The sequence below is a fragment of the Crassostrea angulata genome, chromosome 3 (genome assembly GCF_025612915.1).
Source record: "Crassostrea angulata isolate pt1a10 chromosome 3, ASM2561291v2, whole genome shotgun sequence".
Lineage (NCBI taxonomy): Eukaryota > Metazoa > Mollusca > Bivalvia > Ostreida > Ostreidae > Magallana > Magallana angulata.
In genome coordinates this window covers 32,037,329-32,065,242 of record NC_069113.1, presented here as the reverse complement: position 1 = coordinate 32,065,242, position 27,914 = coordinate 32,037,329, and the positions used below count along the sequence as shown (strand labels likewise).

Genomic DNA, 27,914 nt, shown 5'->3' with positions numbered 1-27,914 from the left:
TGTAAATGTATTATATTTGGCGTGTACGATATTCGACGGAAAAATAGTTTTTGAAAAAAGTTAGCGTGGATTTGAATTAGTGTACTCCTAAATGTGACTATTCTTATACATATATATATGCATGGCATTTAGAGATGTACTTGATTTAGCGGATGTCACATTCCACCAAAAACGCTAAATAAAATACACAGCCAAATGTAATACATTTACAGTATTCGAAAGTTTAGGAAACTATGTGTACCGATGTGTACAAATGATATCAACAACCAATGTACTAGCTTCCACAAGCAAATGATTTCAACAGTGCTTAATTAGGTGAATTAAATTTATTCTTTCACTAAAATCATCAACAGCCTGGGAAAAGATTTTTTTAGAAGAAGTTACATCAGAGTTTTAAAAGGGCTCAATTATATTTCATAAAGGAACTATTTAATATCTTAAGTTCTATAGACAAACATACTAGCACAAGACCATATAAACAAGCAAAACAACTTTTATGATAGTACAGCTAGAAGATCACAGTAAATTCACTGATTGATATCACTGCCAAAAACGCAGAATCATTTGCCCTAGAGAATGTCTGGAATGAGAAAATGGGAATGAAATGGATACTGTATATATGCATGTCCAAAATATCAATCAAAAACAAATTCAAAAGAGATTAAAAAATTGTTTAAAAAAGGGGGAAGGAGGGGAGAGAGTGAGGAAAAAAAACCAGATACCCAATAGGCCAACACATGTTAGTCAAAATCCGATTACAAGTGTTAAAACGCCACCACCTGAAAACATTTTATTTTTCTTCCTGATTTTGAAAGTACATGCAAAATGATAAATAAAATTAAAGGTACCAGGTAATTTCAAAATCTTCCCATTAATTTCTGCAATTCAGAAAGTCTTTTTCCCCACAGGATTCAGTAACGAATGAAATTGATGCGATTTTTCCTATTCTACATTTCTGACCAAAAAATTTAGTAGTATAATTGCAGATATGAATAAAAAAGACAGCAAAATAAAATAGCTGATTGTCTGGTTGAACAATATTGCATAATTCACATTTAAGCTGTCACATTGAGATGGATGATGTGTGTGGGGGATGAGGGAATGGGTGGTTGGGGGGGGGGGGTGTTCTTTACATGCAGTCATGAATAAATGTACAAGATAGTTTAAAAAAAATAAATCGTAGATAAAAGTGTCGTGGTTTGTGACATGTTAATATCATGTTCCTATAAGGAAACGAACTTGACATGGACTGTAATTTGGCATCATTTGTATCAATAACATTAATAAGAATCTTAACTGAAAGCATGCATCATAGATTGAGTGACAACATTGAGATTGTACGTGCTCTCCTCTCTCTCTCTCTCTCTCTCTTTCTCTCAACCATTTATAATTTACATTATTCTTAATTTTTGATACATAAAAGCAGATTCTTTTGCTAACCATTAATGCAATTTATGGGTAATAAAAGACAAATTTGAAATTTTTTTACATTTCGGAGGTATCACAGAATTTTACACACCTGCCAGGAATTAAACAGAAAAGAAAAAAAATATATATACAGCACTTTTCTTGGCACTACATCATCATACGGATGCTCAAGTAAACTTAAAAAAAAAACAACAATGAATATTCGTATCTACAGACATTTCTCCAGATAAAAAAAGAAAAAAAAAGAAAGATACTGCAGAGAATACCGGTATTGTACTATGAAAACATTGTTAAAGAAACAAATGTTAATGTATCAATATATGTTAATAAACATGCATGTATTTGAAAACCTTGACCATTTCATTTATAGATTAAATACCTGTACAAGACATGTACCGGTATGTTGCAAATCCTCTGTACCCCCACCCTGATTTTCTTAAACACCATGATATCTTGGGCATGGGAAATTATCTTTATAATATTCATTTACAGGTACATTGAATTTAATTCTCAAATAAGAAAATAGCTACATGCAATAAAATCTTAAATTTTATAGATCACATTTAGCTCGCTTTTGTTAGTTTATGGCACTCAAACTTAGTATACAATGATTAGTAAAAGTAATTCCCAGCTCAAACATTATGGATTCCCCCTATTACTGGTTTGGACATGACAGGCGTAATGTAAATATCCGAAACAGTCAGGTTTTAAGATGTTTCACTGTAAAAATTTCAAAAATAATTTTTTTGCATGAGTTATCTTTCTTCTTCTTACATTGTACATGTTATTCAATAGCCTTTTTTAATACCAATAAAATTGTTCAATGTGGAAGCATTCAGCCTAATGCTGCTGTACCTAAGAAATTAAAGTTTAAATAATTTTTTCCCAAGAAAATTCACTCTTAACATGAAACTACATTTAAATATTACTTAATTGGTACATGTACATGTATTAGAAAAACATCTGCCTCATTCCATTCAATTTTCCATTTAATTCCTATTCAGTTTTAGTTTCGTTTAAGCAAAACTTTAATTTGATGTCAAAAGACAATGTACTTAGCAGTCACTGAAATTTTTTCTAAAATAAAAATACACACCGGCCCACTCAATTACGCAACATTACAAACTGGTTTATTACAGAAATTGATTTTCTGTAAATGATTTCTTTCAGAAAATGATTTCTTTTTTTTTTTTGGACAGCATGGAATGGTTTTCTTTGGTTTTCAGTTCCTGGGTTTAGTTTTATTTTACAATAACACATTACGCAAAAATGACGTTTATAAAACAATTTGGAACAGCTAAGCTGAAAATTCAAAATGAAGAAGTCTTAAATAATACACAATGAACGGTATGGTTGATCGAATAGGTATCGATGAACAACATGTCAAAGAAACAGTATAAGAAAAGTTTTCCATTCAGATAAAAAATCAAATTGCACACATCAAAACAAATTCAAAATGGCAGGTGATCCTTTTTGTGTTGATAAAAAAATAAATTATCACAGACTTGTTGGCCAAAAAGGTCAATATAACACTTCAACATCACGGATACATCAAACCTGCTAATTAAGTAAGTAGATTTTTCCATTGATGTAAAATAAATACATAGCACATCACATGTACAGTCCTAAGCATCGGTGTTTCATAAAATGCATAGAACATTCAAAGACCATTCAAAAACTGTGGTGTTAATTTCTACAGATTGTTTTAACTTTGAGAGAGAAACTTCTCCCAAATTTCCCTTTGCTGTCAATCAGCTACTGAGCTGTTGCATTCACTCAACCGTCTTTGTTGAATATGCCAAAAGCAGGTGTGTTTTAATTATGCATGCATACACAAAATACATTATCACAATTTGCTGTTTTTGCAATCCTCTTCTTTGGTTGGACAGCTGAATTGTTTTCCTGTGGTTGCTTGCAAGGATTTCAGATTCATACCCATCTAAAATTTATAGAAATTGTACATTAATGAAATCTATAATGCTAATCTAATTCATTAAGCATATCTTGTTTTCTTCCTAACATTACAAAAATGGAACACACAGTGGATTGATGGACAACCAGAATCCTAATTCTTTCTAGGACAAAATTTATAATGAGGCATTTCATTTTTTTTAACACTTGTTATAATGATTCATATTTAATTGACAATGTTGGGATTCAAAAACAATTTTCATGATTATTTTTCTCAGGCATTTCCCCATCAGGTTAATAACTGCCATATCAATAAATTTTATTGCCCTATTGAAAAAGGGGAATAACTCAACATTTCAATAATTGAAAAATGGAAAATAGAGTCATTCACACTTCTCAAATCTGTTTGCATTAAATTTTGAAATTTTTGGCCTGAAAAACTTAAGATTATTTATTATTTGGTCCAAATTATCTTTTGCTATTGTTATTCTTACACAGACCTCCTCTAACACATGGAGATTGGCCTCCAGGACTTGATGAAGCTGTCGTATCGTGGCCACGTGTGAGCTGGCCTCCAGATCATAGAAACTAGAATACATGTTGTTCCTTAAAAAATATGCATTTTTTTTTTAAATAAAATAATATTTTCTACAATGACCTATATATGCAAAACAACTTCAGAAAAAAGACATATTTGTTGTTCACAAATGTCAATATAAAAATTTAAGTTACCAATTAACCATGATTACTAATTTCAATTTTGAATTCTATAAATAACCTTGAAATTGTTCAGTTGTTGACCATTAACATTTGATGTCACAAAGTATGCAGTGTGAATATCCTTGATAATTTAAATGTTACATGGATAAATAATTAGGACATGAAGGCGGACTATAAACAATATTAACTCCAATATACCAATTACAGGGAAAAACATACCTCCAGCTCTGTTTTGCCATTGGGGTCCAGAATTCCTTGCCATCAATTCTTGCTTGAAGCACCAAAATCTTGTACGTAAGAGCAACAGCAGAAAGCATCAAAAACAAGATCCTGCAATTCCAAAGTTAAAAGTATGGTAGGATTTTAAACAAGATGAATTTAAAAAAAAAAGATATCCCCAACCAAATGTAGCAATACTGAAAAAGGTCAACTACTGGTATATCACAAGGTACAAAGTGGTCAAACAAAAAGTTTTTAATGTATAGTGGAAAATATCTTCGTATGCTTAGAGTAAATTGACCTTCCTTTGACCTTTGAACTAATGACTTGAAAATCAGTAAGGATCATATAAATGAAAACATATGTGAACCAAGTTTGATATTGTCAAACAAATGGTTCTCAAATTATTGAACTGTCAGATGATAATTATCTTCTTTTGTCAAAAGTAGATAAAATCTTAACCCTTGACCCTTTGACCTCAAAATCAATAGGGTCATCTAATTATTTTGATGTATCTGTGCACCAATTCTTAATTCTTGTTAATTGTCTGTCCAATGAAGGGTTCTTAAGATATTGGTCAAATAGTACCTATAGTCAACTGAACGACCAACTCAGCAACCAACGTACAGATGCAATACGTACAATATGCCTCCTCTTTTACTAAGAGAGGTGAAAAGCAATATATTTAACAGTACAATTTTCTTGACACTATAATATTACTTACATAACAGAACAAACAGCTAACAACAAATTGGTCCTTGGTATCCTGAAATAAAAAGATGCATAATCAGTTTAAATAATGCATATTTAATTAAACAGTAACATAGATGTAGGACTCTTACATGACAGTTAAAAAATGTCAAAAAACATAAGCTGAAATTCTACAGCATTTCAACTTCAATGTAAATCATACACTCAATAAAATTGCTGATTTATATAACTAATAGAAAAACAAACAAAATCTTGACTTACTTTTGGAACTTTGAACTTAATTCTGAAAAAGCAGCTATCATTTTCTGAACTTCAAAACCTGAGAACATGGATAAAGGAAAATTATCATTTGACTTCCTTAAATTAAAGCTGCATGAGTACATTAAAATCATAAATGTGCATGTAAATATATCTTTCCCTTCCATGCATCCTGATAAATTTCCATCCTATGCTTGGCAAAATCATCTGTTGAACTTGTTGTATACAAGTGTCAGTCTATTAAATCCCATTTATACCATAAAAACCACACAAGCATGTAATATTCCATTATGTTTATCCATGCATGCAGCGATTTAATTATTTTCAAAATTTCAAAACTGTTTTGAATGCAAATAAGACATGTTATGGAAATATATAAGAGTTAACACTCACATTCAAAGATATAAGGAATGTTAACAGCACGAATCATTGGTCCCTTCCCTGCAGCAGGGTCTTTTCGGACTGATGAGGTAGGGGGTTTGCCATTTTCACACAACTTTGCAGTGTCCTGTTTCTCACCGTTTGAATTGTCACACAGATTGCACGGTCCCACGTCCGACGAATCGGACGTGATTAAATTGTTGTTTTGATTGAAGCTTGAGGTGTTTTGTAAGGTTTCTCTATCACTATCACAGTTGACCCGCTCCTGGGCGTTTTCTTTCCTGAGACACGCCTCTTCTTGCTCCTCCTCCTCTTCCTCTTCATCTTCTTCTTCGACCGCCTCCTCGTGGAATTGATTGTCACTTTCTAATGTCCCATTTGAGAATGCAGGGGCTGACACCTGTAGATTCATTAACAATAACCAAACATTACTATATTTTAATTTTAATCAATATTGACTCTATGCAAGTGAATCCTCCAACTCAATGAAATTTTAAAATACCTATCATATTCTCCTATCAACAAATATTAGTCTGAGAAGCATATTACAGCTTTTGAAAGTTTCATCCATCAGCAAGATGTTTTTTAAATTCATTCAAATACATTATAAATTATTTAGATTAAGCAAATTAAAAAAAATATTTCTTTTGTCACTGGTACAGGTATTATCATATCCATTTCGAGCATTGTAAAAAAAAAAACCCAAATCAATACTTAAAATAAAACTCCATTAAATTTTCATCTACTGATCCACTCTACCTGGTACTTACAGATTTATTCAAGACTGTTTTTTCTTTCAATAAATCAAACTTGTGATCATTCTGGAAGGAAAATCAAAATAACGACACCATATATACAGCAAACCCAGCAAATCAAATAAAAAAAATAATAATTGGCATTTAATATCAACTCAAAAGCAAAATATCAAAGCAAAGACAAATTTGCCTTCTCATTTCTACTTTGCACAATGAATTCTAACATGCAAGCCTCTATATTACAGCAAATTAGATTTCATCAATTTAAATCATGTACAGTCAAACCTCGTTATCTCTACCTAGATGGGACTGATTAAAAACTTCGAGATATCCAACTACCGGATATTTGAGATATCAAGGGTAAAACACTTAGAGTATAAGTGGTTGGGACTTACAAATCCATTGTATATCGGTGTTCGAGATAACGAAAGTACAACAGTACTATTCATGAAACATGAAAACATGAACTGATGCAAATGTTTAGAAAACATGTTACATATTATGACCTGTTGTAGTCGAATATCAAAATATTCTAATAACAAGTAAATTGAGACTACAATATATTATACTAGAATTTGAAATAATGATATTTAACTTCTTGTGTTTATAACCTAGACCCACACATATCACCTACAACTTGCTTGTTAAAAAAGTTGATTTATTTAATATTTCAATACTCAGTCTGGTAATTAATTTAGGAAATAATAAAACTGCGTTAATTGCTACACCCAAATTACTGGCCTGCACATACATGTTCATAAATGAAAAAATAATTTTGAATCTTATAATTCCTTATTGATTTTGTATTCTTGACTCCGAGTCATATGACCAGGAAAGGGATGTCGGATATTATGATCTACATATCTTTTGGATTTATCTATACTAGCACACATACTTCAAGGAACAACAAAGATACAAATAATTTGTATGAAATGTTCCCCAAATCACATCCTTGACTATTTACATTTGAGACATCTTTTTAGTACATGTATAAGTACCGCACGAATATACATCTATTGTCTAACCCTTCTTTTTATTAAGTTTTTTTTTTTTTTTTTTTTGAAGGGGGGTGTCTTATTATACATTACTACTGTGGTTTCATCAATATTCGTTGAATACCAATTTTTGTGGATTTCATTGTTAAATTGATCCTCTAAATTAAATATTCATTGAAGTTCAATTTCAACTAACAATTGGTATTCATAGGATCATTGGCCACGTAATTATGTATCCTTAAAACTGTGGTTTTCAGAAAATCCATGAAAATTGATACCCAGGAAAATTAATGAAACCACAGTATATATCGACAAAACATTTACAACATCACAACATCTGTATTTTTCTACTAATAGCACACAATTTACAAAGATCATTCAGGAAAACAAAATAATGCTGTATCACTATGACAATCAACATATTCCTACATTGAACGTTAATTGATAGTCATTCCGGGTACACTAAGTTACCTGTATGGTTTTAATAGTCTGCGACTTCTTCCACACAGTATTAATAAACTTGTACGCATTATCTCGCATCAGAAAAGACCCAAAGGTGTACTGAAAAACATTAACAAAAAAAACAATAAAAATACATTAGAAGAAACAATTTAACACAGACCGACTCTGTGAATATAAATAACAAGTGTAATGTATGGCTCAATAATAACGCAACAGCGGGTTGACGCAGTACTAATATCATTGTTTATTCACACATTTATACAGATTGCTTTTCTCTGACCAGTGCTAAAGCCATTAACTTGTTTAACACAAATAAGTGCCAGATATTATATGTCACATATATTAATCTCTTTAAATGTTTCATCCAGAATGAGTTACCTGGAAAAGTTGTTAAGTATTTGTGCAAAATTTCTATTTACTTCAAAACTATGCACAATGTTCATGTATCACATTTTCTATTATGTTAATAAGTCACCTAAAAAAAGTACCTGTGACTGATAAATGTGTGAAGTACTTCTATGCAAGCATACAGGTCTATATTGTATCAGTACACGTACACATCAAGACTAAGGTCAGGCACGTACCTGTACATGTACTATATATATACGTTCCTGCTAAAGGTGAAAAAAATAATCTTGATGTGTAATCTAATATTTAATCCATTTCCAACCATGACTTTGTCTTTTTTACGTTTTAAATATAAACTACAACTATGCAATATAACGTTTTATTTAATTAAGAAATGGCTTTGTAATCTTTGAATCCCGGGAATTTGTAAAGGAGGATGGACCATCAACAAGTTACCCATCAGATCTACCTACAAAATTTTAATACTGTAAATTCCTAAATAAACGCAAGGAATTAATATCCGCGTTAAATTGCGAGAAGCACTCCTCGCAGATTTTAAAATCTCGCTTTTATTTTCTGAGAGTTGAGCATTATAAGAAATTAGGATAAAAGTTCCGCTTTCGCAATTTTATATTTTCGTGTTTTGATACAAAACACAGGGATCACGGAATTAAGTACTCGGCGCGTAAAATAAGGAATCTACAGTATGATATTTTTGCCATAAACTATTATTTTAATTTTTTTTTTGAAATTAAAACTTTAAAATTTGAATATTTTTTTTCATTCCTTTAACAGAGCTCTTCATATCAATGAGATAAATATGATCTAAAAATGGCTACATGACCATCCAGCCATTTTAAGCCTCTTTTGTTACCTTTTCCTCAGCAGTCTGAACACCTATGGCATTTGGAAACACTAATGCTGTCTTCTCGCGCGTAATACTGATCACCTTCTCCAGTGGAATCTGAAGCTGTGAACGAGAGAAAAACCAAGGCGAATTAATCGATGCAATCTTTAAACAAGTGTGAATTATTGCAATATATCAAATAACAGGTCTAAAGCTGTGAGCAAGAAAGAATGAGAACTGGTGCAGTGCATGCACGGATCAAGAAAAATTTTCTGAGGGGAAAGGGAGGGGTGTCTGATGGTTATTTGAGAGTTTCAGTGGGGGCCTGAGGCATATTTTTGGTAATTTTAATATAAATGTAAATTTAAAGAAATTTTAATTTGCACGGAGGTATGGACTGCCCTGACTTCCCCTCTAGATCTGCGCATGCAGTGTACTTATAATTTAAATTTATATAAAGTTATAACAACAAGACAGTGGGTACATGAACTGATGCAATCTATGATTTTTCATTTAAATTTTTCTAATAAAAATCCCTCTTGAAAAGAATGAAAATAAATTCTATCCTATGAAGAAATTTTTCAAAGAGAAATTATAATAAACACTTCTTAAACACAAATGATGTTTGTTACTTATTCATGAACATCACAGAATTGACAGTACCAGGCTTCGATCCTTTAATAAAAGACACACATACATGTACATTTAATTATACATGCATTTAATTGCAATGACATAATACCTTCAATAATTGATTAACTTTCACATGAAAGGATCTCCATTCTATTTCGTATATACATAACGCTCTAAAGATTATATTACTAATTAGCTGGAATGCTCCAAATATGAAGCAGACATATTATTAAATAACCAGTTCCAAAAACTAGTAGAGAAAATTCCCATTGTCTGTTTCCATTGATTTCTGTGGAAACTTTATGTATAACACTAGCACACCAATTTTCAGGATGCACTCTTAGCACGACATTTTTGCATGACACTACACAATTAATCTATTTCGAGTACCATTAATTCCAAATTATGTAAATGATGACGTAATGCAATTGTGTATAACGTGAATTCCACTCAAATCCAGTTTATTCTACTTGGTATGTAATTATACCATTAGCACTAGGGGGAAAAAAAGAGACATGAAATGCACAGAAAAACAGAGGTATGCAATGATTGTCTGAAACAACAAAGAGAGATTTTGAAAATTTTGATTTAATGGAGAAATATTTAATTAAAACATTAAACGGAAATATTGCTGACAAATTTTATAATTCACAGAAAGCTATTAAAACATGGATGCAAAAGAACAGGAAATCCCATTCAATGATAGAGCCTAGAATTTAACACTTACATTATAGAAATCATTCTGTACAGAGAGGAAAATTTAACAATTTTTATTTGCAGTTTGCACTACTATGGCAAGAAATGATATCATTTAAAGAACTCTTTCTTGAAATTTCTTGTATAATTTCTAGAAAAAAAAATCTTTTAGTAGTAAAGAATGTGTTTCAAAGGATAATTTGTTGGTTTTGCATGGATACCATGAATGAACATTGACCATGATGGTCATGTCCTGTTGAAAAATGATACAGTCTTGGACATTTTAGTTAATTTAAGAGCAACATAGAAACTAGAATCACAAATGTTTGCTTAATAACTAATACTGTAGATTCCTTATTATACGCAAGTACTTAATTCCGCTATTCAAATGTTTTGCATCCAATCGTGATATCATAATATAAAATCGGGGAAATCGAATTTTTCTCATTATTTTATTTAGTGTTCATCCGTCCCAAAAATAAAAGCGAGATTTTTAACTCCGCAAGATGTGGTTCTTGCGATTTTACGCAGATAATAATTCTTCGCGTTTAATTAAGGAATCTACTAATTGCTATGAGTTCCTTACCCTTCTTCCCCTGGCTCGGATTTTAGAATAAAAACAAATCCAGTTCTGTGATATGTATATGCTCCCATGTAACAGAATATCTCCGATATAGGCACATGAATAATCTGAAAAGTCGAAAAAGGTAAATTTTATAACTATAAATGTACTCATACATATACAAAAAAGCATTGGTACCTTATAGTCATATTATTGGTGTAAAAAAAAATAATCAGAATTCTATATAGATTATAGAACCAAACAATTTTTGGATTTCATAATGCACTTTTAATTTTTCATTACGACATGGAGTTTTAAGTTTTCTTGTATCCATTTGAGAAAGTGATATAAGATATGAGGGATGCAATGGGGAAAATGTCTCATATGACAAAACTGAAGTTTACATATTTCTGAGTCCATGTACAAGTAGAGATTACTGTAATCGTCATTTCATGTATGTATACATCATAAACTGATTTTCCCATAAGTTAACATGGTTAACACTTATAATTACACTGTTTTTATGAAAATTAATATTTGTGGACATCACTTTTGATAGATTTGTTAAATTCAATTTCTAGGACACATAAACTTGTGTACAATTTTTCACACTTTTTACTTTAAGGAGCATTTTTATTCAAAGACTGGCTCAATTAATTCAAGTACAGGCAAAAGTGCCTTTTTAAATATCTAACACATTTTGAAAATCAAATTCATGGTATAAAAATCATTTTTAATGTGATTGTGGAAACCCATGGCAGTGTTCATTTAGTTTACATATCAAACCAATTAAAGCAATGCTTAAATATTATAGTATAAATTTAAATACACTATAGACAAGCACAAACAAACTCAGCTGCTTTGAAAAATTATCTAAAACTCTTCCTGGGTCATAATACTGGTTTCAAAATATACTGTGTGTTGATGCATGTTTTCTAAAAATATCCTTCTCTTGCTGCTGATGCTTCACCCTTGTTCATATTGTGTACAAACTCTGATATTACAATTACCTGGTACTTTAAAATTTTCTGAGAATTTTAGTATAGTAATCTAGGTTGCATAGTCATTTATGAATGTGTGGGACTCAGGTACCTACCATATACATGTATCTTTAATTAAACTTTGTTGTTCGAAGCACATCTGTGGCAACTATAAACTTTGGTTATTGCATGTACCGGTATTATGGGGCATTCTCACAGAGCCTGAGGCATATAAAGACTTTCTGTAACATACCAGTATTATTTACTTGATTGTTTGAAGCACATCTTTGGCAACTATAAACTTTGGTTATTTCATGAAATATGGGGCATTCTCACAGAAAAGACAAGATCAGAGGTAAATAAATAATTTACAACACTTATAAAAACAGAAAATAGTATGAATCTTGTGACAATGTGTGAGTTAATACTGCAAGGATTTGTTGCAGATGTGAAGACCATGTGAAGACCATCTGCATATATGGCATATTAAAATTTTTCAAGTAGCAAATCATAATTATTTTTCTTTGTTATGTAAATAAGTTTTCCTTCATAAACTTGTTCAACATTGGCAACAGGCCAAAAGAAGGCAGTCATTTTAGGAATAAATCATATGATTATACTCTGTATTGCCTGCTTTTGTTGATAAAGTACATCATGTTTCACTTTTTCATAAAGCTTTTTTTTATATGTTGTAAAAATGAGAAAAATTGATTTTAAACTGTGTTTTCTCAGGTAAGGATTAAGGTAAACAAAACAGAGATCTTCCAATTTTTTAGCTTATCTTGTAGTCTTAACAAAGCTGTTTCCTATATCAAATTTGTTCATTTTCAAAAACACGCAGCTCAATTTTCTGTATAAAATAAGGTACATGTATATGATACCCCTATCCTTGAAACACAACAAAAAAATCTATTGCAGCAATTTGTTATTCATCCATTGGATGACTAGTATTCTAAGTATATTGAGTTATTAATATTTTTTTTCAGAAGCCATTTATGATAAATTACAATTTCTCAACACATCTTACCATTTAAGGGGTATTCCTCAGCAGGCACTGTTTTAAATAGCTTGTGGAATTTGTCATATTTTGATTTACGTCGCAAAGGAGAGTGGTCCTACAAATAAGCAAACAATTGTGTATAATAATGTATACATTTCTGGGGTGGAAGGGGGAAGGAGTTTCTTCAAGAAATACCCTACAATCCAACCACCACCCCCTTCCTTACACCCTTTCAGATGTGTGTGGGGTGGAGTGTGAGAAAATGCACTATCATTAGGCCACATAGAATATTAAATCAGTCATTTTTCCATTTATGCATCATGTGAACCAAGATTATATAATATTTATCAATACAGTACATGTATTTGAAAAAATAAAAAGAGGCCCATAGGCCACATCGCTCATCTGAACAACTGCTCTTGTATAATTTTAATTAAATCAATTTCCCTTTATATTTCTATGTTAAACATTGGACCCCTCTTGGGGCCCTAGCATTGGTCCAGGGGTCACGATTTTGACAATTTAGAATCTGCTTTATTTGTGGATGCTTGCATAGTAATCTCACAATTTTAAGCATTGTAGTTCTTGAGAAGATTTTTAACATTTTCCCTTTATATTTCTATGTTAAACTTTGAACCCCTCTTGAGGCCCCAGTATTGGTCCAGGACAAGTGGTTCTTTAAAAGATTTTTTAAGACACGCACCCTATTTTCACTGTTTTGCAGTTATCTCCCCTTTAGAAAAGGGTTTTGTCCTTTATTTTAACAATTAAGAAACATCTTTTCATAAGGACACTTTGTACAAAGTTTGATTAAATTTGGCCCAGTGGTTCTAGAAAAAGTCAATAATGTGAAAAGTTTACAGACCGACATACAGACGGATAGAAGGACAACAGGGGATCTGAAAAGAGCACTTGATTCTTTGGTTCAGGTAAGCTAAAAACAAAAAAGCGATTCAAGCTATATGACAGACAATTTTTTGTTTACAGGATTAAAAAATCCATATTACAATATTGGTGCAAACTTTGAGTAATATAATCTTGGTTGAAACATTCAAGGCCTCCTATGGATATAATAGTCTGATATGGCAATTTCTGTGGGTTTCCCATTCAGCACAAAAGACTAAAAAAAAATTCCATATAATAATTCACAAGGGTAATTTTTGCTACACTGTAAAGAGGAAGTAAATTTATGGATCACTTAGATTTAAAGGTATATCCTTCTCACCTTGCTCTCGGAATCCTTTGCATTCATTTATACCTGTTGTGTCAGTCAACCTGAAAGAAGGAAAAAAAAACACCTAAATTTGAATTTCAAAAACACATCAAGTCAAGTTTGTGATACTTTGACTCTCTTAAAATCAAGTTGGCTTTCATCATGACAAAATTGGTCATCAAAATTCAAGATCAAAAAAACATCAATCACACTATGGAGGCATCTTCCTGTTCAGAAAACCTTCAAACATTAATTCACAAGCTGGTAATTCCCAACCTAATTTGCACATTAGGGCAATTGGAATGCGTATGTATTGATTGGGCTTTGCTATTTAAGATGTAATAAATTCAATGTGATTAATTGATTAATTGATGTTTTACTCCACGGGCAGCAGTTCATCCATTGATGCTCAGAGGTTAATATCCATTATTCAGCAAATTGCGGACCTTCATATAACTCTCAGCTTGTCATTTCTTAAAAGGTTTTCTTTAAATTTATAATGCCAATGAATATCTTGGGACGTACTTCATGCAATTTTAACGATTGAATTGAAATTTTTACATTGTAACCCAAAAAATTGAAATTTCTGCAAGGGAGCAATTACAGTAAATACATTAATAGATAAGAAAATATATGCGCATAAATATTTAGTACAAATGTAACGGTACTTGCATTCTGACTAACCTACTGCATCAGTTCGTAAGAGGCGATATGCTTATTACTACATGTAGTATATCGAGGAAATAAATACCTGCTTGTATTGTTTTCAACATGTAATCCTATAATTGATAACACATGGAAATGTCTACATTTACATTGTATAACATGTACAGAGGCACTTGGCACAAGCAGACCACTCAATTGCCACCTATTGGATTCTTCTCTTTTATCACCTTTATCATGCGTTTATAAACTTGGTTGATCAAGGTCTAGCTCAACTAAGATTCACGAAAGTAAAGGGAACTCTTGCAATACATTGTAATGATAAAAAATCATTGAAAGTTTAAGTACCGGTAATCTGTTCAACCATCGTCAGCATAACCCAGCGTCTTTTACTTATCACTCTCACTACTTATAATTACTACCTGATAAGTAAAAGACGCGATCACCCTTGGGTATCCAACAATGCTATTCAACATTTTGAGCACAAAAAATGATCAAGTCATACATTATTATGCATGCTCTGTCAACAATTAAATCAAGAGTCCATAATGTCTATCAACTTGAATTAAATCTGTAAATACACATCATTTTCTGATACATACACCTTCTTGCCATCATATATTTATTACCAAAAACAACCATAAAAAAACCCCACATAAGTCTCAAGTCCTTACCATGCATACTCACAACATTGTAGCAATATCCAATTTCCGCAAGAAAATGATTTCATATCACACACGACCGATCAGATGACTATATATTGCCAGCTTATGCAATACACCTGTTTATTTGTCATTCTAAAATCTTGATTGAAAAAAAAATGACTTGTATCCTTATATTTCAATAAAGAAAAAGTGGAAACCAATGCCTTTTTAAATGACAGAGACCAACATTTTCCACTTCCTTAATAACCAGTAAGCACACTTAAGAATATTTTTTTTCTTTTCAAAGTATCATGTATTCAGAAATATTTTCCCCACAAAATTCGCAGAAGAAAACCAAATCCCAGAATGTATCATAAATGTACATGTTAATGACTTTTCAATCATTTATTTACAATAACTTCCTTCCCCAAACCTATTTTTCAAGCACCTCTTCCTTGCAACCCATATATATACCAGGAGTGCACTTGGTACATTTGATATATATATACAGATTAAAGAAAAAAAATAGATTATAACAATGAGCACATTGAAACATTTAATTTGTAATGTCATTAAAATCGACGTCTTAAGGATAAAAAAATAGAAATTTTATTGTATAAATCTCTTGAAAATCATGCCTACGTTGTGCATTTTTTTTTTCTCTCAACTGGATCTGCGGTTCATTAATTCATTCATTAAAACATGGACTAGTGAAAAGGCCAAAATGATATATCAGATTCCATAATACCTTCCTAAGCACCGTGCTAGTCACTTTCGTTATTGGGGCTCGGATCCCATTGAAATACTATTTTAAAATATGAACTCAGAGTTCCTGAATTCAATGAATAAAGAACTTCAATGAACAACATTGAACTTGTTGGCTTCTGTGTCTTCTTTATAAATACAGCAGGCCATGAGAGATTCATCGAAGTTACATCACAGATAAAGGATTGAGTCTCTTCTTTCCTCTGCCAAGTAAAAGCAATGGTACATGCAAGTCTCTCGTACCATCCATTATGGCCACATTATCACACCTCCGTCCATGATTCCGGAATTGAAGAACGAATTGGTCTTTGGCAATCTACACAAAATCTCTGACCTTATAAGTGAAAAGAAAAGCAGAGGGTCCGTGCTTGGGCCTTCAGGTCATCATTTATTTACTACAACGTCTGCAGTATGCAATGAGATTTACACTGACAGCATCATCAAAGCTTTATTTTACAATGTAGGAAAATCAATAAGCTAATACGGATTGACGAATATCTCATAGCAAGATATCAAAATGCATGTCAGGTTTTTGTAGACACGATTTAAAAAGACGTGACTGCTGGGCAGTGGACATATTCTGTCTACTACAACTTACTCTACATATAAACAATGCATCAGCCTAGTGGCCATTGTGCGACTGTTGCATACAAATTCAGATCATTTTCTTATGATAACATTGTCCATATGCATTTTCTTACATGTATTGGTAGCTAGGTTGATGAATCTATGCAGACATACAGAATGCATGCAGAATATACATTAAAATGGTAATAGAAGGGTAAAATGTTTAACTTTAAGAGCCTTTATAACATCTAACTTCTACACTAGCACTGCCTCAGTCCTTTATCCCCACTGAATTATTTCAATAACTGCATTTATTTCTTCAACTAGTAGTAAGATATTTGGACACTGTTTACTGGCAATGAAATACATATATGTACATCTTACCGGTAGATGGTTATACAACTCTATTAAAATTACCTCTATAAAACTAAAATTGCATTAAACCATAAAACATGTAAACATATATTGATGCACTTCACATTTTATTATTACCTTAATTTAAACTCTCTTCGTCTGATTCTATTGTTTACACTGCAGTTGAAAAACGAACTTTGTATACAAAAGAAAAGTTGTAAATTTGCACACAACAGGTATATGCATATGCAAGCATATTATTTTTTTTCCTCTTAAGGAAGGAAGTTTATATTGGTTGCTCCTTTTTATCATATCGATATGATACAAGCTTGAATGTTTATCTTACCAGAAGCACATTCACGATGATATGTACTACATCGTACAAGATATATATAATACATATATGCACTACATTCAAGATATTATGTACCGGTACATGCAGTACTACATTTTTTCATACTGCTCAGGTGAGAAATCTTAAAAGAATGAATGTTGTACAGTGATATCAGAGCGAGTACTTGAACATGTTAATAGTTATCTTCAACTTTGTACTTAGGTTCAATCCTCCAATCAAACCACATTATTTTCAACCAATAAAAGACATAGTGAAAAAAATATAAGTAACTAATTAATATTGTAAGTAACCTTTTCTACCTTTAAAAACTATTAAAATTTTAATTCAAGTTAAAAACAATAGAAGTTGCACATTTCAAGCTTTTTTACTTTCAATACACATTTAAAAGTCTATACAAATTTACCTCAAGATCAATCAAGTTTCTAATTTTAAAATGGCTTCAGATCTATATGTCGATCTGAATTAGCTTATTTCAAATAACACAGCATGAATAGGTTCAGGGGATCCAATTTCTCCTTTGAATAAATGACCAGCGTATACATCAACCATATCATAAATCTATACACACATATTGGTATAAACTTTTTTTAAAGGTACCAGTACCAGTTAGTTCAAAATTTTAAAATATTCAGAGAGACAATTTGATCCAAAAACTAATAATGCAGAACTTTAGCTAAATCAAATACACTGTACAATGTACATGTAGTTTGAACCATTGTGTTTTTCAACTTATACAGATCAAGTTATCAGCCCTTTAATTGGAAGTCTATTCAACATGTCGCTAAAAAAATAACACACTTAAATATCATTCTTAAATCCTCAAATAAATATTTTAACTTGAAAATTCCACTAGCAGTTTAGCATTACATTGGACATGCACTCTTTTTTTTAAATCAATGCTTTCATCTTTTAGAATTAGCTTTCTAAACCTTTTTTCTTTGAACTGACAATCAAAAATAAGTCCCAACATTTTGCTTCACAAGGAACATCTCCAGCTTTACATACCAGAACATAGACTGTGTTGAAGATCATAGGAATTAGGCAGGGATTAGATAGGCTGGCATCTATGTCCTATCGCTCAATATCGTCTGCACTATTGAACAGACAATTTGATCTAGCCACCAAGTCCCAGTGATGTCCGTGTAAATTATAAATTAATTTTGCTGGAGATGCATGATTTCATAAATCTTCCTCCCAATATAAAGAGTATGTATACGATCTCAAAAAAAATATGTATATAATATACATGTTCTCATTTTTGTTTTTAAAAAAAATGATTTTCTCAGAATATCTAATAGCAGTGCTAGAAAACGGATATGTTTTCAAGTAAGACTAAGAGCGGTAGACACAGAGATGTTTTTAGATCTCTTGATATTTAGAAGAGAAAAAAAATTCAAAGAAAACATATGGTTGAGTGTACTGTATCACACACAATGAAAATATATCAACAATATGCAGTGTGCTGATTTCATTAATAGTTTCAAAAATGTCAAGAAAAAATGAACCCTTGAATAAAATGATCATGCTGATAATTATGCTGCCAAGTGGTTTTTTTTAATCAAGGCTACCATATTGCAGACACGTCACTTTCCATGCTAGCTTTCCTTTTGTAGAAAAATTCAGTAAAAAGTAAGTTTACATCATTTGAGATCCCTGAGTTAACCACCAGTTTTTTTGACACTGAATACACTCATGGCAAAACTTCAGACATGGGTGTTTGCACTTGATGAAAAAGCTTACAAAGCTCTTGCCAATGTGTATTTGAGAGCCACTGCTGTTCATTGACTTAAAAAGCATGTTTAGGAGAAAGCTAGCTAGGGTCTATGTATGATTTCCAACTCATGAATTTAATGACAGAGAGACTTCAAAAGGTGGTATGAATTTCTGAAGATCTATAAATTCCCTCTTTTCAAAAATCCAGAGCAAATACTAGTAGTATTCTAAACATTCATATTGATCTAGATAAAACAAAAATTCTACTGTGGTAGCAAATTACCTTAAAAAGGGCAGGGTATTAAGTGAGTAAAAAATATGCCTTTGTTTGTATAATTTAACAAAACCATTTGCTGCATTGCACAATTCTAGCAATCAAGGAATTCGAAACTATAAATGTACATTAAATGTTGAAAAAACGAGGAACAGATGTAACATTGCGTATGCATGTTTATCTTTTTGTCATTAAACAGTTGGTTAGATGTAACAGTTTATCATATAAAGTACCGGTATGTGTTTATTTATTTCTAGCCGAAGAAATGTTCATTACAATGAAATGAATCAATATGAGACATTTTTCACATCATATGAATAATGACCGAGATATATGTTCTCTGTAACTGTTAACGTGTTGGAACTGTTGAAAGCTTCACTGACCATAATTGACTCGGTAATACAGGAATAGCATGTAAGGTCATTAGTAGTACCTATTAGTTTTAGGCCCAGATGAAAGGGCATACTGCACTTTAATTCCTTTCAAATTACAGAAGGTAAAAGCAAAAGCCCTCTTTATTTGCAGTTAAATAAATCTGTAAATGATCATCTCTTTTTATAAAATCAACATATTCTCACCTTGCTTGCAGTTTTGGAAACCATAATCTATGCTGAGTATTTTGAAACATCATATAAGCCCAACATGCAAGAGAGGGGTTCAAAATTGGGAACACCCCAAGTATGCATGTACTTTAACAATGTAGATCTCATTCATTCCATTTAATATAAGCCTGATTTATCCCAGAGTAATATATAATTGAGACGGTCTAAAAGTCTCTCTGCATGTAGGCACCTGAAAGGCATACCTATCGTTTAAAAGGTTAAATGTATACTAACCAACCTTGAAATTATGAATTACCCTGGTACCAATTCCTTTATGAAAATTGTTGTTGCATAATTAAGTTTTTCTTAGACATTCATGAAAGCATCAAATAAATCTATAACTCTATACAGATGAGAGTTATTGAATTGAGCTTAATAAACCTCCATATCTCTAAAAATATAATAGAATTGATTAATTTAACAAAAAGAAAATATTCCTAAGTGCAAAGGCTGTTGACATAATTATTAAAGCTCAAGTTATAAAGGTTCTCTCATGTATCTTCCTAAAAATTGAGAGAGAGAGAGAGAGAGAGAGAGAGAGAGAGAGAACATTAACACAAGACAGCATTCTTTTTTGAGAAGTGGACAGGCATAGCCTACATCCAAGATACCGGCTCTAGTTACTGCCGGTACGTGATTGTATTTACCTGAACTATCTCTATAGTTTGTATGTGATTGTATTTACCTGAACTATCTCTATAGTTGTCCCTGGATATACATCATAGTGATACACTTCCTAGCTTTTTCCAATCAATCTGGTCAGTTACAACGGTAGGGTCAAGCTGGGTCGCAGCCTCCATTCAGCCCTCACCATGCATGCTGTGTACTGCAAGGAACAATTCACGACAGATTTATAAATAACACTGGTCAATATATGGCACAATCCAGCACCCCACCAGAGCTGGACTAGTCAGGAAGGCTAATTGCTACTTAATAGCTAGAAATCGACAAACAATATCATCTCTACTTCTTATTCTTCTTCGACTGGTCAAATTGAGTTCACCAAAGAAGAAGAATTAAGAAATCTTCTGTCGATCCGGAGATGTCAGATTTGGCCTTAATAGCTATATTAGCTGCTACCTTGTTTGGACTCTTTGCCTGTATTATATGATATAAAGAACTTCAGTCCAAAGAAAAAAGATATAACAATGTGAAAGTATGACGTACTATCCTTGATCAATCAATTCCTGAAGCACTCTCTGGAAATTTATCACCAGCAACACGATTCAGCAAAAGGCAATTAGCTTGGGTCTGACCAGGTGGAATTGGTATTGCTTACTCTGTGCCAATTGTCAACACATTTCACAGCTTAATATAGAAACTGCTCCACATCCTAATTTATCTTTGGATAATTAATTCATTAGCCATTTCTGGATCTCAAAGAAAAATAAAACATGTTCAGGCAATGGGCAAGGGGGATCGAGTGAACAGATTTTCCAATATTTAAATCAAAAAGGTTCTTTGGTACCTTAATTACACTGCGTAAAATGTGAAGTGAAGAACTGGAACGTGGGTATTTAGAAATGTGTTATTTAACCCTATGCAAACAAACTTGACAAAAATGATGTTCCAAGCTGTACGTCAATTCTTTTACAAAAAGTTAAATCGAATTCCATCTGGAAAAAAGTAATGTTGCTAGAGCTGATGCATGTAAAGCATTAATGTACATCTGCACTCTGCACATGGTGATATATTACTATTTTGCTTCGTTATAAGCGTAAGTCGTTATATCTGTCAAATTTACAACAATGTAATAAAATCACAGAGATTGAAAATCACTTCACTGAAAGCGTCAATTCATTATAAGAGTGTTCACTATAACCATGTTTTACTGTATCATCAGTTAAAATAACCAGATTGTACTTCTTCAAACAGAAAACTGTAAACCAACTTTTATTAACGTGCAAGATCTTCATTCATGATGGTAGTGAGAGTCTTCTTGCCACTAACATTTCTTGCTGCAAACTAGTCCGCAAAAGTAAATACACATACCTCTTGCTACAGTATATTTAGCTGCAATAATGTAGCCCTCTCCGATTTTTACATCTGATGTTTTCCTCTCCCCCCCCCCCCCCCTCCAAAAAAAAAAAAATTGGGAGAGGGCTACATTATTGCATCTTGATCGCAAAAATTAGCAGCCACAAAGCAGTGTGTTTCAGGTAATTTGAAAATTAAAGTTCCACAAAAAATAGTTCGTTTACAGTGGACACAAGGCAGTCATGAACATACTGTAGATTCCTTATTTTACCTTCAAGTACTTATTGCCACGTTTACACACTTTTGTATAAAACTGCAAGAGTTTAAAATTTCCAAATGCCAAACTTTTATAATAATTGCATGAAGTGCACAACTGTAAGAGAAATAAAAGCTATTTAACCAGTATTTGAAATATGCAAAAGGTGCTTTTTGCAAGTTTATGAGGATGTTAATTCCGTGTGTTTAATTAGGAATCTTCAATATTTGAAAAAAAATCCATATTTAAACCTTAATTTCCTCCTACTCTGAGAAGCGTGTTACCGTAGTAATTGGACTGAGATTAATGTAAAAATACATAATTATCAAGACTGCATGTAAATCAAAGCCCATGCATACAGGACTAGTACGGAATGATAAACTGGCATTTGAACTGGAGTCGATAATGCAGAAATACATATATATCATTATATTTATGATATTCTATACTACATAATATTTGCAAAAACCTAACCTAGCTTGCATCCAATTTAAAAATATATATTAATTAATAATGATGACCTATTCTATACCATTGCTGAAAGTCAGACAAACACCAGGTAATACCATTATATGGTACCCATGATTGCTCTGTATCCTCCTACCATTCCACTACAATGATTTGTCATAATGTCTCATGCGACCTGTATATCAATCTGTGAACTAGAAACCTCAAACTATTTCATCACCTTCTTCCTCAATAGCACAACACCAGCTACCATCTAACAGTGTAAAATTTTATGAGTTTTGGTAAATAATGCATTGTTTTGTTTGCTTAATTATGGCCTCTATATAATTGATGACTGCTGCCAGCGTGTTCTGTATACTGTATATATAATTATATGCATTAAACAGCAATACAACAAACCTCTTTGGTGTTGAAACCTCAATATGCCAGAATATCATTATTGATTTTGCAGATTTTGGGCATGCTCTTCCTAGTTTTAATGATTCGATCATGCAGCACAAAAATCCCCAAGCTTGCATCAAAACAAAGATACATTTTTGTCATGAAAGTGTATACTGGAACTGTGAACATTCTCTTTACAAATATAAATATGAACTTTATGTGAATTATTTCAAGTAAAATACACACAAAAAATCCCATTAATAAATATAGTAAAATATGTGCAATTAGAGGAACAAGTGTCCATATCTTGGGCGTATGAAAAGCAACCCTCTCCCTACATACTGAACTGGCCATATGTTAACAGATATATTCACATGTCCCCGTATTTATGGTTATTGTAACTTGACTGCACGATATGTTTTGAATTTTTCGATATGCATTCATAAAATTATGTATTTATCATTCTATACATGCTTTAGATTTGTACTGTAAAAATGATAAATATTAAGGTAATATGAACTCACTATGGGCTATTAATCAATTGACAAATTCTGATAATGCTGTACTAGCTAGATATAGGAACTCCCCCTACAAATCTCTTCAAAACAAATAATTAACCACTGAAGATGACTGATCAAAATCTGCAAACCCTGCACATCTGTCAAGATATCACTGATAAAAAAGTTATCACTAAATTTATTTGCTTGAACATTGCACAAGTCAAATGCAGGCACATAACACAGTATAATATCAATAACTCATTACTGAACAATTTTTGTACAGACTGCATTAAAATATTTTTTGTCAGCCCTCAAAGTCCCTTATAATTATGACAAAGTCCAAAAATATTTTTGGCATATAATCATACAGAATATAAATTCAGTACATTGTATTATATTCCAAAAAATATTAAGGTTTAAGTTTACTGCAAATTGGTTTAAATATATTCTTAAATGGCTATAAATACTGTCAGAATCATATACATGTACTATATATCTCAACACTATTTAAAATTCACCTTCACCCTTGTTATAACACATGCTTTAATTATAAAGACTGAACCGTGGTCTACATAAACGTGCTTACATAACAGTTCTAAATGCGGACTTATAAAAGAGTTTTAAATGTTACATGAAAATAACACTCGATCAGGCCTAAGACCTTATTGCAAAATACCCCGCTGAGAACCCAGTAATCAATAATTTAACCTATTATAAGTTGAACTTTGACTATATCAACAAATCAATATATCAAACAATTAAAAACAAAAAACTGAAGCAGCAAGGAATATTGAAGGATCTTAAATTCATAGAATCAACTCTTTTAATGGCTAGCTGAGGCATTCATTCCGATATGGAGCTATAATTTGAACTTGGTCATATGACATGGGTCCATTTACCGAAATTAAAAAACCCACATTAAAGGCAATGACCATACTTTGATGTTCCGTATGTATACCCATGATTGAAGATAAAGAATAGGAACGTAATTGATGCTTATATATGTCAGAAAAAATTGTCATTGAGATTTTCAATCTATACAAACAATGGCTAAATAATCCTAAATTCCATATTAAATACCAGTTGTGGGACTATCAGTAGCATATTAAGTTTAATGACTACATTAATTTTTATTTTTTTTTTTATTTTAAAAGGTTCATTTCAAAAGCTCTTTTAAATCAAAGGGAAATCTTTACAGATTTATGCAGATGTTGATTTAAAGTAAGGGTCTAGTATATAAATTTTGAAGGTTTTTTTTGTGTTTGCTGGATCCATTATGACAAAATAATTATTTGGCTTATTAGAATTTCATTTTATCTACTTTATTGTTTTAATGAAATTGTGCAGAAAATAAAACATTTTCACCATTTAAAAATATTTTTAAAAAGTAATCTGCATGGATACATGTACCTATCGTATCAGTTCTGTAATATAATTTTTAACGAGGATATTTAAAAGAACCTATTAGTGATACATATTTTTTTATGAGAGACGGTATAGACCCCTTCATGATAATTGTGGTACTGAACTCTTACAGGGCTAATTGATACAAATTGCTGAAGTATAAGTTGGTAAGTAATTAGATAACAGAAACTATTGACATATTACTTCATATTTCATCAAACTACAGTAAAACACGCTTATAACAAATCACCAGGGATGGACAATTTTATTTCGTTATAAACACAATTCATTATATACGTCAAGTTTACAACATGTTATTAAGTCACAAGGAATTAAAATCACTTCGCTGTAAGAGTCAATTCATTATAAGCGTGTTTGCTATAACCGAGTTTTACTGTATGTCATTTTGCCCTGCAAAAAAGCAGTACCGCAGCTAATTTCTGCTTAAATATATCTTATTCCATCGTCGGAACCCACGGATTTTCTATCCGTTACACTGCTTTCAACGTAACGGATAGAAAACCCGTGGGTTCCGACGATGATCTTATTCATCCCACAAGGAAAAAAAAATCATATTTGTATTAACTACATGTTCAGTTAAAGACATGAATTTTCAATGGGACTCGAAAAAGATACAGAATCATTCAAAATATAAAGGATACAATGTACATGTTTCGGTATTTTGATATGGACCTTTTTCATACAACCCATCAATAAAAGCATTCATCCAGACCATACATGCCATCGTAACCAATCTAAATAAACTGCTGACATAGTATAAATACACAGTCATTATCAACTAACAATAATCAAGGAAATGCATACAGCTGTGAAAAATTCTCTTCCTAAATCTAGTTTAGGGTTTTTTTGGTTTGTTTTTTGTTACATGACCATACTGTAACCTGTATAACGACGGTAGGGCAACCTGGGCCTGGGTTTAAAAATAGTGAATATTGTAGATGATAATTTTCAATGATAATGATGATATTTGATGCAGGACTTAGGTGCTAGCAAATTCAAAAAATATGTAGGGGTTTTCAATCAATTACATTTGCATGTCACTGATATTTCATAAATAATACAAAATATCCTAGTGTTTTATGCATGCTAAACATGTTAAACCGTGCGCGGAAAAATGTCAGCTGTTTACATTTCACGCCGACTTTCAATATGACAGTAAATCGAAACATACAATGTCCTGTCGAAATATACAAATAAGAAATGTATAGCATATTATTATTTTCAATTTTCATATGCAAAAATTCCCTTACCTGAATGCTACAATGACATTTTGACCAAATGTTTAACTTTCGCAACACCGAATGTCCTCCATGTTGAAATCAAACGATTTTCATTGGTCCGTGTCTGGTCGAAAGATCAAGGGAGGTAATTCAAAAATAATTGCGTCTTCTCAAGATCCAAATCTATATATATCGATATATATATATTTTTTTTAAAATCCTATATGTTCGGCATCAATATAATTTTTTCAAATCCAAATCAATTAACTTGTTTTGTTATCATTGAAAATTATCTACCACGTTACTGTCTTTGAAAACGTGAGTGAAAACGACACTTAGATCAATTTCAATTTGTTTTGGAAACGAAAATCGTTTTCAAAAGTGTTTGTGACAATCCCAGAAGCAACCATCGACACACGGAATATTTTAAATAGTTCTCACTCTATATATAAATATGACCTGCTCATCATGTTTGACATGTAAATAATTTTATATGCATGCTGAAAAAATTCAATAGATAAGTTGGCCACTGCAGTATATTTTCTTTGATTTTCATTTGTGTGTTTTTAGTATTACAGTGTACTTTATAAACCTTGCGTCGACCACATCGAAAAATAACTGAACATACAATAAATTATTATCGTACTGATAATCAGTGCACTATACCAACTGCAATATACCATAGTCTCGGAAGACTATAAAGTACGGCGTTATTCAACTTTTTTCATTTTAGTAATGAATTATGAGTGAGAAAAAATGGAAATTTTAGAAATTGTCCACTAGGCCTAGCTGCGCAACTAAATAACAATAAGTAAGTAAATAAGTTAGTAAGTAATTTAGTTATTTAATTATAGTGACGTGTATACAATTTCAAATGCATGGATTATCAACAGTAATAATTAATTAATTAAGCAGAAATTTAAGAGGGTGTTGCAGTTTCTTTGATATTTTTTCCTGAAGGAGTTGCAGATAAAGTAGAAAATTCAAAGTTCAATTCGATGTAAAAATTTTTTTCAAGCAACTTTGTACATAAAGCAGTGTAGAATTTTATCTGGAAAGTTTGTACTAACTTCTATAAGACCATTAACTAAATTTGAGAATGGTTACACAGCTAGACAAATGCGGTAGATTTCACGCCTTATATAAACATATGATTAAATGAGAATCCTCATTGTTGTGGAAAAAACAAAATAAATTTCATCTTATCGTTCAGGTACAGACAATTTTTTGAAAACTACCATTTCCAATTTTTGTATCCCAGAGGCAAGTTTTTAAAAAATCTAACTTTTTGAAGAAATCATTGATACCTTTGAAATCTAAGAACGCATATGGTGGAGCAGTTACGCCGTTAGATTATACAGGTAGATAATAATATTCTCCAACCATTTTGATTGGGTTCGAATCCCGGAACAATTGGAGTTTTTTTAATACATATTTTTTTTTAATCGCAATAGGGTAAATAAATGTATATAGATACTTTACGAATGTCAGGATAAAGGTAAATAATGTAATATTTTGCATGCGAACTTAATTTTTTTTTTCAACATTTCTTACTGTGTAAATTTCCATTTAAAATTATTGAATTATAAACATTTTCTTCTAAATAAGGCATTTCAAAACAATGTACACAT

General features: G+C 31.7%; 1 protein-coding gene across 9 annotated transcripts; it reads right to left on the bottom strand.

The window, feature by feature from the left end:
* Positions 1-115: 115 nt before the first annotated feature.
* LOC128175119 (GRAM domain-containing protein 2B-like) lies at positions 116-26,422 on the bottom strand. 9 transcript variants are annotated; one of them, XM_052840530.1, is made up of 14 exons: positions 26,314-26,422; positions 20,742-20,882; positions 14,132-14,181; positions 12,934-13,021; positions 10,951-11,054; positions 9,063-9,158; positions 7,850-7,939; positions 6,399-6,449; positions 5,641-6,028; positions 5,251-5,308; positions 5,003-5,044; positions 4,279-4,389; positions 3,834-3,945; positions 116-3,367 (listed from the first exon to the last, which is right to left on the bottom strand). In XM_052840530.1, the coding sequence occupies exons 3-14, from the start codon at positions 14,156-14,158 to the stop codon at positions 3,275-3,277; spliced, it is 1,260 nt and encodes a 419-aa protein (XP_052696490.1). In that variant the 5' UTR covers positions 14,159-14,181; positions 20,742-20,882; positions 26,314-26,422; the 3' UTR covers positions 116-3,274. The 9 variants fall into 9 exon arrangements, with proteins under 9 accessions (XP_052696490.1, XP_052696497.1, XP_052696498.1 ...); XM_052840537.1 differs by having other exon boundaries at positions 3,834-3,927; XM_052840538.1 differs by having other exon boundaries at positions 3,840-3,927.
* Between the last annotated feature and the right edge of the window lie 1,492 nt (positions 26,423-27,914).

What these genes read in the sequence shown, in the direction of transcription:
- LOC128175119 (XM_052840530.1), bottom strand. Translation starts at nt 14,158, where the DNA reads ATGAATGCAAAGGATTCCGAGAGCAAG. An exon ending in AGACTATTAAAACCATACAG is followed by an intron (nt 6,450 to 7,849) that starts GTAACTTAGTGT and finishes TTTTCCTTCCAG; the next exon opens with AATGATCACAAGTTTGATTT. An exon ending in TTAAGTTCAAAGTTCCAAAA is followed by an intron (nt 5,045 to 5,250) that starts GTAAGTCAAGAT and finishes TTTTTATTTCAG; the next exon opens with GATACCAAGGACCAATTTGT.